At 40.2% G+C, this 12,757-nt stretch overlaps 1 protein-coding gene across 1 annotated transcript in view; it reads left to right on the forward strand.

The window, feature by feature from the left end:
- The window catches only part of cadm2b (cell adhesion molecule 2b), a 122,053-nt gene that overhangs the window by 67,328 nt on the left and 41,968 nt on the right, over positions 1-12,757 (forward strand). The window contains exon 5 of the mRNA XM_055166706.1: positions 249-386. Coding sequence (XP_055022681.1) covers positions 249-386 — 138 coding nt within the window. The remainder of the gene's footprint in view (positions 1-248; positions 387-12,757) is intronic.

A 12,757-nucleotide genomic window follows, 5' to 3' on the forward strand; every position in this document is an offset into this window, starting at 1 on the left:
TTCTAAAAAATCTCTACAAAATGCTTTACTTTTTATTCTTTAAGTACATTTTTAAACAGGTACTTTAACACTTTTACTTAAGTAGATTTTTTTCATGTGATATTTTTACTTGAGTAACTTCTTGCCCATGTATCTGCACTTTTATTTACTTAAAATTCAGTACTTCATCCACCACTGCCAGTCTCTTATCTTAGATCTGGCATTGACATTATAGGATGGCCACATAACCTCATATCCGTCCTCTTCAGGGGTGCCACGGCGACCGGAGATCACGGGCTTCACCAGACCCGCTCTGGAGGGGGAGCTGGTCACACTCACCTGCACCACATGGGGGAGCAAACCCGCCGCCAACATCCGCTGGTTCCGCAACGACAAGGAGGTTCAAGGTACAGACTGTCTGACCTTTTCAGATGTTCTATACTTATGATTACATTGATGCAAGTCTGGAAATAAAAATGCGTTAAACAGACAGAGGTTAAAGTCTGTGTACCTAACTCTTGGTCCTTATATAATCCTTTCTGCTGCAAGTATGCTGTAGATGCTGTTATTTATCAGACAAAAATACCACTGCAGGCTTTGTGCATAGAATTATAGACCTTTTTTCAATTGCAAACTTCCCATGGGATTTGTTAGTGTGGGTTTTGTCAGACTGTCGTGCTGAAGGATGTGCTGGGAGTTGTTGGCACTGCAGTGATGGTAAATTCTGTTGTGAATGCGAAAATCAGATGTGACTTATCGGCGTGGGGAAAGGTTTGTGAGCGCTACAAACAAGTTGGGCAATGCCGAACTATTTCAATTTAACTTCAGCTCTGTGCTCACCGGTGCTGTACTGGTATAGGGCGTTGTGGTGTAGTGGTATAGGGCAATATTTTCATGGACCGGCCTTTAGGGTGTGGCGGATAAATGCGACAAAATAAAATTATACGACCAACACGAAAACTGTGGTATTCTGTAAATATAATAATTAGGGGTGTCAAATTATCGCGTTAATTGCGATTAATTAATTACAGTCATATTTAGCGCGTTATGTTTTTTAATCGCGTTAATCTCATTTTTAATCTCTAACTTTAGTGTTTCTGTATGTGAGTTTCTTTATTATAAAACCTGTTTTTATGTGTTGTTGGGACAATAACACACACACACACACACAAAAACCACATTTATAAAAAAATTTTATTTTGGTAATTCCTCTCATTGCCGGAAACCCACACAAAACGCACGCAGTAAGAGCGATGCAAACGTCATGTTAAAGTCTTTAAGTAGACAAAAGTTATTATGTTCAGATTTCCTCGTCTTTGCTACTTTACAACAAACAGTTTCTTATTCATGGAGACTTGGGCTCAACAGCCAATTTGGAGAGATTTGTTAAACAATAAATGACTTTATAAAGTCACTTTTTTAAATCTATATCAGTGTTTTGATCTGCCACAATAATGTAATAATGAATTTAAATGAAAATACCTCAGCAATTTTTAGATGAGATTAAAATGAGATTAATTAGATTAATTAATTACAGATCATAATTAATTAATCTCAAAATGTTTTTAATCGCATGACAGCACTAATAATAATGAACGTTTCCAAAGACGTCTGTTTTTTAACTGTTTTGCAGCTTGTGGGTTTCATATTAGCGTTAATGTATCACGTGACCGAGAGTGAGAGTGAGTCAAGAGTGAGTCATAGATGGATATAAGAGAGAATTTGGTCATTTTTCAAAATAAAACATTGTTCAGAGTATGTGGCCCTGTACCAAACGACACACAGACCGGTATCAGTCCCTGGCGCAGGGCTTATGGACCACAGGTATAGGGCGTTGTGATGTAGTGGTTTAGGGTGTTGTACATGTATGTGGTTGATACCCTCTTGTGTTGTGAGTTTGATTCCACCAAAACCATTTGCCAAATATCTCAACTCTCTCTCCTCATTACTTGGTCCCTGAAGGGTTGACCAGGTTTTGTATTCACCCTATGTGTGTGTGTGTGTCTGTCCACCCGCGATAATTCCGCCATTTATGGACCGATTGTCACCAAATTTGTTACGTGGGTCATAGAGATGCGCGGATGGGCTGTTTTTTCATCCGCAACCGCGACACAAAACTCATCATCCGCCCGCTGTCCATTTTGCACCGAAGGTTTTCAAAATCGCACCCGCCCGCCATCCGCCGATTGATTTTAGATTTTAGAACAATCATACAGCAAACAAACTAAGGAGCCTCGATAAAAATGCAAACTCTATAGCTCATTCATTCCAAAATTCGCTCAGCGTGTATGTTCGCATTCTTAATTGTCCGTAACAACCCCAAACTTACCTGGTTTTCTTGCACAGCTAATTAATTGACAACGTTTTCGGACTAGGCTATTTTTGAACCTTCTTGCCTTCGTGTTGGATGTTGTTACATTCTGAACATTCTGCCATTGCCCGATGTTATTTCAAAGTCATAGCCTCACTCCATCGGTCTTTCTTTAAGTTTTAAATACCCCGAGTGTCAGTCTACGCGATAATGTCTGCGTGTTTTAAAATATATCTGATATCAAAACAAAATAGACAGATCATCTCATCCAGATGAACCTTTATTGAAATCAGGCAATGCCTTCTTTATATTCCAATTGAAATAGACAAGAAAAAATATGCATAACTAAATAAATTTGGCCCTATAGCCACTTATGTGTTGGCAAACAGCTGAAATAAATTAGAAATAATAAAATAAACTGCATATAATATGTGCCTCGTAAACCTTAGGCATCAATAACCCGACACAACCTTAACCTTCAGAACATAAAAACGAGGTCAAATGGGCTAATTAAGGATATGACGTACACTTCATACTACAAGCATAGACAATGAGACTCGTCTTTTCAGATGTAGGTAACAATACTAACAATAACTTTATTTATTTATTTATTTTTTTAGTAGTTAAACCGCCACCCGCCCGAATTTAATTAAAATATAATTTTTCATCACGTCATCCGCCTCGACCCGCGGATACCGCGGTTGTAACCGCAATCCGCGCATCTCTAGTGGGTCAAGCCCTCGTGCCTGATGCCACAAAAAAGGTTTGGTGATGATCCAAGGTCATTTGAGGTCACACAGGTTAATTGAACGGTCATGCCATTATGAAGGAAAATAACTGGGTACACTGGATGTTACAGGTTGAAACCGGTCGAGGTCACCTGAAGGTCAAGGTAACGAAGGTCAAATATGCGTTTTTGGTCATAACTCCACAAAGGATCAAGCTACAGCAAAGGGAGTGGTCTCAAAATGTCAGAAAGAGTAAACACAGGCATTCTTATGTGTGACCAATATCACACAAATGTTCATGGGCACTGTACAGATACACACATTGTATTGTGGATATAACGATCATGTAATATGGGCTGGGCTCCTCATAAACTGCTTCTGTGGTGATGAACTGACCCCAGCGATGCCTCATGGGGGACCAGGTTGCTCTCTCTGATTGCGCTTGTTTCATACTAAAGCTGTCTTATCCAACAGTCGACAAACCAGAAAACCTTTATAAGTAAACACAAGTATTTATTATAATTTATTCAACTACAGTTTTTTTTTTCTTTGCTCAAGAGTGGCACATAAGCCTATATATAGAGGCCTATGAGCATATATCTACTGTGAGCACGGTGCAAAGCTGATTTTTTTTTTAAACTGAAATTGAAGCTAGTATCAGTTGTATTAAATGATTGAAGAAAAACAGTGACACATAAGTCAAAGTCCTCATATTGTTTTAGCCTATGTGTGTGTGTGTGTGTGTGTGTGTGTGTGTGTGTGTGTGTGTGTGTGTGTGTGTGTGTGTGTGTGTGTGTGTGTGTGTGTGTGTGTGTAGGCCTAAGCGTGTGTGTACAGAGCAGAAACAGCTCAATCCCTTTGCTCAGAGGCTAAACTCTCATTTACATTGGAATTGCGGTTTCTAATGGAAAATCAGGTGCAACCATAGACCGTATATATGAATGGACATAGCTAATGTACAAGCCGTCACGTTCCATATAGGAAGTTCGCCAGGAGGTTTTTCCAGCTCCTTCTGACTCTGGCTCCAATTGACTTACATTGGAATATTGTTGCTCCTCTCTCTGTAACTGCTGCAGCGAGCCTCGTCATTTTGGTCTTAAAATGTTCGTATTAACCCGCTCTACATGATCCTGAATTTTTCATTTCATTATTTTGTCCCTAAATCAAGATTTGAACATAAATAACGGACCAATCAGACGCTTTAATTCCCAGAGGTTTGATTGACAGCTAGTGTGTTGCGTTGCTAAGTAAGTCCCTTCCCACTTTTTTTCCTTCCATTTAACGATCTCAGTCATGATTGGCTCTTGTGGTTGCTATGATACTTTCCAAATATGGAGTTTTGGCTCCAAATTCGCTCGCTCAGAAGCTTCATTTGAGTAGAACTAAACGTTATGGGCGACGTCACACTTGCTTAGTCCACTTTTTTATACAGTCAAGTGGGTGCAACAGACCACAAACACCACATGCACTTTTTAATTTTGCACTCATAATCTAGCCTACAGGAAGTAACAACAGCTGATATACGACACGTCACCACCAACACCGGTGACAGTTCTGAAGATGGCTTGCAGCTAGCAGCCGAAATATGTCAACAAGGTAAATACACTTTACTGCATTGTCTTTAAAAAGAACCTAAGAAGTTAAAATAACATAATCTAGCTTGCTGGCTTGTGACTGTTTATGTTATTTGAGAGAGACTTCGTTTTCGAGCATTGTAGTTCTAGCTAAATCCATTCTTTTTGGTCAAATTATGTTCAGATTAAAGCTTCAGACAGAGCCGAGCCTACAGTTAGCACCACCGCCCACATAATATTGGTGCCGTAAGCTGCAAAGTCCAACGTCCTCTGCTTGTCTCCCCGTGTCGTACCTCCATGATTTGCCTGGCTCCGCTCCAACTCCTGTGCTGTGGCTGGAATTGGTCCAAGTGAAGCCGGACCACACGCACCTGACGCGGGCTGAGACGAGCAGGGAGTCTCCCGCTGATTATAATTATACACTTAGAAGCAAACGGCACCGCGCTCTATACTCATCATTAAGGAATAGGGAAGTGCAGTTATGTGCTTCGGCATCCAAAGTAAAGCCATCGTTTAAAGAAACTATCATTAACAAGCAGCAGCATCAAAACAACTCACGCCCACTGTATGAATAAAACTAGTACTTGTGCATCTATATGGACAAACATGCAATATTCTATTTAAAGTTGTTTTCAAGTTGTAATGCAGTTTAAGAAAGCAAAAATATCTAAAAGTAAGTGATCTTATTTTGAGGCAGTCACTCCCTAAGCAAAAGATCAGCAGTCCAGTCTCCAGTGTTAGTATCTCCAGTGTCTGTGAAATGTGATAATAAACTCTTAAAGTAGCTCTGATTAAACTCAAGTTGAAATGGTGGACTCGGTCCTGTCTCGGTCTTGAAGGTGCTTGGACTTGGTCTTGGTCTTGTCGGTCTTTGGTCTTGTTTCGGTTTTGAAGGTGCTTGGACTCGGTCTTGTCTCGGTCTTGAAGGTGCTTGGACTCGGTCTTGTTTCGGTTTTGAAGGAGCTTGGACTCGGTCTTGTCTCGGCTTTGAAGGTGCTTGGACTCGGTCTAGTCTCGGCCTTGAAGGCGCTTGGACTCGGTCTAGTCTCGGCCTTGAAGGCGCTTGGACTCGGTCTAGTCTCGGCCTTGAAGGCGCTTGGACTCGGTCTTGTCTCGGCCTTGAAGGCGCTTGGACTCGGTCTTATCTCGATCTTGAAGGTGCTCGGACTCGGTCTTGTCTCAGCGTTGAAGGCGCTTGGATTCCGTCTTGTCTCGGTCTTGAAGGCGCTTGGATTCCGTCTTGTCTCGGTCTTGAAGGCGCTTGGATTCCGTCTTGTCTCGGTCTTGAAGGCGCTTGGATTCGTCTTGTCTCGGTCTTGAAGGCGCTTGGATTCCGTCTTGTCTCGGTCTTGAAGGCGCTTGGATTCCGTCTTGTCTCGGTCTTGAAGGCGCTTGGATTCAGTCTTGTCTCGGTCTTGAAGGCGCTTGGACTCGGTCTTGTCTCGGTCTTGAAGGCGCTTGGACTTGGTCTTGTCTTGGTCTTGAAGGCACTTGGATTCGGTCTTGTCTCGATCTTGAAGGCACTTGGACTCGATCTTGTCTCGGCCTTGAAGACACTTGGTCTCGGTCTTGTCTCAGACTCACGATCTAAAATTAGCTCCAGTCAAATGAAGGTCACCGAGGCTTGCAGTTATGAAGCGAATTTGAAGCCGAGGAATAGGAATAGGAATTGATTTACGGACAAAATAGTGAAATAAAAACACCAGGATCATGTAGAGAGGGTTAATATGAACATTTTAAGACCAAAATGAGGATCCTGATAGCAGCAGTTACGGAGAAAAAGGCGACATTTTTCAATACGAAGTGAACTGGAGTCGATGGAGCTTCTTATTTGGAAGGTAGCAGCGATGTCCATTTCTATATACAGTCTGTGGCTTCACCTTAAAAACAAGTAGATATTTTGAAACAAGCCACATATAGCAGACAGTAAAAACTCGTGACTCCTTTCCAACTTTCTCCATCCACACTTTGTTCTTTTCTGGCTCCTGTCTCCGCGTTATTGGACAGACACAGACCCTGAGTCGGGGACTGGGCTGTTTGTCTGAGCTGTGCGAGGGGCTGGAGCTGTTCTGTGGCCTGCGGAGGAGACTGCTTCGGTGACAGTTGCTTTTTATTGAGGATTTGCACCAGAGAGCTTTGGGGGAGGCCGTGCGCGCGCAGACATGATTGATAGCACAAGGGCCTGGATATGAAGCTTCCTTGTTGAGATGAGGGGCACGTAGCACCCTGAAAGGCCGAGCGCGGGGCCCACTCGCAGTATCACTACAGCAGCTGTCCATCTCCCCACACACACACACACACACACACACACCAGCGTTACATTCGGCCTGATAGAGTTTTAAGGCCAAGCTCAAAACTTCAACTTTTTCTTCACTTCTTTCTTCGCAACTTGCGCTGTGTTATAGTCGTCCTTGGAGGTCAGATTTGGTAAATGGTAAATAGTCACATTTTTATACAGTGCTTTTCCACTTTCAAGGCACTCAAAGCACTTTACATCAAGGAACCACTCACCCATTCACACACACACTCATACACCAGTGTACATAAACACTAAGGGCGATTTCAGGACCTAAGGGCAATTTTAGTACGTTTGTCCTTGCCTCGATTTTTTTTTTTTTATTTTGCTATTTTGCTATTTAAACTCCCCCTTTTACAAGTGTTGTACATCCTTTTTTTCCAGTACAACCTGTTATTTCACAATCTGTATGCTGTAGTTGTGTCATATGGCTGTAATAAAATAGTCAGGCTGGCACCACCTACTGCTCAATTTCATTTCTCTCCAGCGACTAGGTCAGGAATTGGAATACACTAGAGGGTTCACAAAAACCCTGGAAGTTGTAGACCGTGCTCCAGCCAGTCAGCAAAGAGCTGTGAAGCCATGATGTCAAATTTAAGCACCTGTCTGGGTCCCTTTGTGATACAGCACAACAGTAAACAAAGCGGTCGAGATGGATGTAGACGAAGACAGACATTCTGTGTTGGCAACGATTACCGAGATCGAGGATTTAAAGCCAGAACAAAGAGAATGTTTGGTGAATTTTATCAAGGGGGAAGACGTTATTGCCCTTCTTCCTACGGGATTTGGCGCATTACATACATCACGACCAAATAGAAGCGAGTGGTTAAATAATTGGTTAAAAGAAGTGAAACCGGCTGAAGAATCAGCCTAGTAATAAACAGAAGAAACAAAGAGACAAACAAACAAACAAAACGGAAAATAAAATTCACTCTCTTTCACAAAACACACACAAGCAACATGTATAAACAACTTTTTGGACATATAATTTAATTTGGGGCCTTAGCTACAAAAGTGCAAAAGATCAAGTCTGTAAATAAACTAAAAATATCCATATTGCCCTCAAAACAAACAAAAAAAAGTGCAACGGCCCCATGACTTTCCTGGTGCCAGTCATGAAAACAACTCGTGTCAGGTCCAGGGCACAGAGCCACATCACTTCCTGCATTTCCATGGTGTTTTTTACATTTGTATTTATACATTTTGAGTGAATTAAACCTTTCAAGTACCAACCAACCAAGCATGCGTAATTTGCCATTTATTTGAGAAATAACTACACTTAGAGCGGCTTTTTCAATTGTTTCGAACACAGACGCTAAGAGCAGTCAACCATCTTGACTCACTACACTCTTTGGCAAAGTTTGGGCCAATCAAAATGGATGGAGCGCATGTCTTTGGCAGAAAACAGTTTCTATTGGACACTCTTTAATGTTATTTTTGTGTTTACATTTTTCTTGGCTATTTTAATCCCATTTCTAGAGATTTTTTTCCTCATATTGGACCATTTTGATTCCAGTTTTATTATATTTTGTCCTATTAATATAAACAAAAGGGGTTTACAGTTTTGGTATTACAATGACAACCGATCCTGCGGGGTGCCAGTGCATTAAACCTGCAGCTAGAGGACACACAAGTCGCCTTTTTGTGCATGGTTTGTGAGTTCTGAGGATCAAGGGACCAGGCTGCTGCACTGCGGTCTCCCACGGCTCCTGACTTAGTGGCTTTGAGCGACAGGTCAAACGCAGAGGGCAGGTTTTTCTATAGGGAGAACAAAGATGCACAGAGACAGTCATTCTCACACGCTCTCATCTCTCATTCAGCTACTCTATGAACAGCTCTATAAATTAACATGGGAATTAAACCCTCAACCAGCTGAGCGCTAATCACTTTGCCTTTGTGCACCCAAGGGAGTCGCATGCTGTATACAGTGTACATACATGAAAGAGGCACTATGTAATGTTTTTTCTTAGGCTACGTTCAGACTGCAGGGCTTAACGCTCAGTTCGGATTTTTTTTGTGAATGTTTTTGCGAGGTCGTTCACATTTCCAATTAAATGCGACTTGTATGTGATCTCCAGTGTGAAACGGCCCAAAAGTGTCCCGCATGCACACTGGAGGACACGACGATGTCAACCGCAACGAGCGTGCTCTGTGTTTACAGAAGTTGTCCAAACATGGAGGCGAGCATTGAGCACCTGGAGATTTTGAAGTTCCTCTTGTATCGGAACCAGAACATGACAAACTTACTTGTTTTAAGGAGGAGATTGAGAAGGAGAAGGACGAGGTTTTTGGCCGTGGTGTTTTGTGGGACAGTCTGTTGAAAGGAACATGTGGATGTGGAGATGTAGCCAAGAGTGGTGAGTGGTGATGTGCTTCGCTTCAGTGACATGGAGTTCATTAACAATTTTCGCCTACTTCAGTGCAGAATAGTGACGTTTGTGGCTTGTTGATAATGTGTAGTTCAGATGAATGCGCTTTGGCTGTTCAGACTGAAGTCGCATGTCAAAAGATCGGATATGTATCGGTTTCAGGACCACATAAAAAATCAGATCTGTGTCGTTCAGACTGTCATTAAAAGATCAGATACAGGTCACATAGGGGTCAAAAAATCGGATTTGGGTCACTTCAGGCTACAGAGTGAATGTAGCCTTAGAAGAGTTCATTTGCAAAAACAGAAAGGTGCCATTTGAAAAAAGTTTACTCTTAGTGTAGTAATATTTTACCTTAATAAAACAATATTTGATACTCAATGTTATACCACCAGATTGTGACGACTGTTGTCTTCTTTTGTTCTTGTCTTTACAAAGTGCATTTCTATAATAATTCCTTAAAGTCATGTTTTTGGAGGTTCTTTTTGGTTTTATTTTGGTTTTCATTTGGTTGTAAAGTCACAGAGAGCAGACAGTAAAACTTGTGACTCCCTTCCAACTTTCTACATCTGCACTTTGTACTATTCTGGCTTGTATTTATTGCACCAAAAAGAAACAAACAAACAAAAACAACGTCCTTACTTTGAGTGGGCTTGCATCTCCACAAACCTTGCTCTTATTCAGCCTTATTTGTTTCCACGGAGATGTAACTATAATATTTCACATTATGGCATAAAATGTGCCACCTCCAGAAACTTACATACTGTACCTTTAAATATTTAAACTTATTCATAATAATCAAATTGTAATTATTAATATCCATAACATTTTAAACTTGAAACTGTCAGCCATTCTGATTATTGATTATTGGGATATGCTCATCAAATATTAAACTTAAAATGATTAATTGGGACAAAAAATTCCAGTACTGTCCCACGTCTTTCCTGAGATGTTTCGGAGTCTGCCATTAAACTCATCTATCTCCATGGAGACAAGCCAACATGGTGACACCAACAGGCCAACTTACAGGTCAGATCTATGGAAAGGCAACAGCAGTAAAAAAAAACAAAAAAACATCCATAATAGAAAAAATGCAACATACATGAGAAGTACTTTAGTTTATTTAGTTTATTTGTTTATTTATCAGGGACAATGCACATAAAAACATTGACCTACACAAAGAAGTCATATGTTTGTGCTGGTTATAGCAAAATTGCAAATTTCCACCTTCAGTCTCTGGACAGGTTGATGTCATAAATGGTGTACATTCCAATAAAATACAATACAATGTAAATAGATGCAGTCATTCATCCAGTCAATCAATAAGTAAAACTATTGTTCCATTCAGTCTCAGTCACCACATGCATACAGTATTTACATATTTACACTTCATATTGTTGCATTCATACAGGCCAGATGGATGTGTACTGGTGTGTTTGGTTAAAAGCCGCTGTTTGGTCAGGCGTGCAAACATTTCATAATTTGTGTGTCATATAATTTCATGTGGGAGGCTGTTCCAGAGGCTTATGGTGTTATAGGAGAAAGATGATTGACCAATTGAGGTTCTGCATCTTGGAATACGACACTCTCCTCTGGCTGTGGACCACGTGGCTCGGCAGGTTTTCATTAGGTTTTGCATAGTAGTGTGGGATATTTCCGGCAAAAGAATAACCTCTTATGATTCAGATGGCCGAACCACTACCGGAAAAAGGTCAAATGAATTAAAAAAGAACAAAAATGATCTCAAACCACTCTCAAAAGCATGTGTGTTTGCAGACGTGGAGTAGACTTATGGAATAGTTTAGATGTCCATATCAAAGCTTGTACTAATTTGGTGCACTTCAACAAACAATATAAAAATCAAATCTTACAGAAATATCTAAAAGACTAGATCTGTTGTCTTCACAAATAAACCACGACTATTGACTGAGCACATGCTTTTCTTTAACATTGCCTTTTGTTTTGATGCGATCACGGACGATGAATTTTGTCCCTTCTTTGTCACTGCTGTTGGTTTGTACGACCATAAACGAAAACAAAACTGACATCTTTAAAAAATAAAGATAAGAACTAAAAAAAAAAAAGTGATTGTATTTCTGTTAGAGGGGTTAGTGTATGGAACGATCTGAGTGATGATTTTTAAAAAGTCTGACACTGTAGAAGCCTTTAACAAAATAGTAAAAAAGTAAAAAAAGAGTAAGCGTTATGTTTTGTAAGTTATAGAGCTCTGGAATGAATGAATTATGCATTAAATTTGGTTTAAATTATATTTTGTCTCTTGTATTGACAGTAAGTCGTAACTGAAATTGTAAACACAAACTTTCTGTTCATACGATGCCTTGCTTTTGTTTAAAAAGGTTTCAGCCAAAACCCTTTCTGTCATGATCCATGGTTTTGTAGTCTATGCTTTTTTTGTTTTGTTTTGTAGTGCTGCAAAATGACCGACTAAAACTAAAACTACTAAATACTCCTATTATTAACATTTTATTATTTAGAAAATACTGGAGGTCATGTCTTTTGAATGACATTTTCTGATAAAATTGCAGTTCTGGTCGTTGTTCTCCTCATGGCCACAGAAAATAAAAACAGTATTTCCATCGCTTCACATTTGTAAAAAAAAAAACGTTTGTAATAATTTATGGAATATTAGCTTGTAACATCTTTCTAAAATAACATTTGATAATAATGTGTGATTCTATTCGGCATTACCAAAGCACAGTGATTTGGGGGTGTTAGCTTAGTGCTGATAATTAGAAACAATAGCCACAAATCGCACTGCAGTAGAATTGATTGGTGTGAAGACACTGGCAGCAAAATAATTTTAGTTCTTCAAATGTTCAATTGTGAGCGCTTTAGTTGTCATCATCATCATCACCGGAGACAGATTTGATTGCTTTCGACCATGTTCTAACACTGTTTCCTCATCAAAAACATGCCTGCTTTTACCATGTCATCCCTGCATGTTTGAGTAATTTAGTGATCTCTCCTGAGCCCTGTTAGAACTAAGGATGCACCGATACACTTTTTTGGAAAACCGAAACGTGTACGAGTATAATCATTTCTGTACTTGCTGATACTGAGTGCTGATACCGATACTTTAACCCCCACCCCCATGAACATACTCTGCGTTTACATACACATCGGTACCCCGGTTCTTAGCCATATCCCGGTTATAGTAGTATTCGGGATATGCTGTTTACATGCACGCTGAGAAACCAGGACACTCATATTTCTGTGTACATGATCAAATGGAGTATCCCAGTTTCTTCACATAATCTTACAAATGTGCAAGCCCAAAAAATATATATTTAATAAACCAGGAAAAATACACAACCATGATATTACAATGTGTTTAATGCAGCTTTACACTGATTTGTTTACATTCTACAGAACCGAAACTTAAAACCACATGACTAATTTGCATAAACTATTAAACAGCTTGCTCTTTGTGCGCTAATGCTGTCAGCTTCTGTCGGACTAAAGGACATGACTCAGTGGAA

Source organism: Boleophthalmus pectinirostris, unplaced genomic scaffold, assembly GCF_026225935.1.
Source record: "Boleophthalmus pectinirostris isolate CB_2022bp ecotype Guang Dong unplaced genomic scaffold, ASM2622593v1 HiC_scaffold_9, whole genome shotgun sequence".
Taxonomy (NCBI): domain Eukaryota; kingdom Metazoa; phylum Chordata; class Actinopteri; order Gobiiformes; family Gobiidae; genus Boleophthalmus; species Boleophthalmus pectinirostris.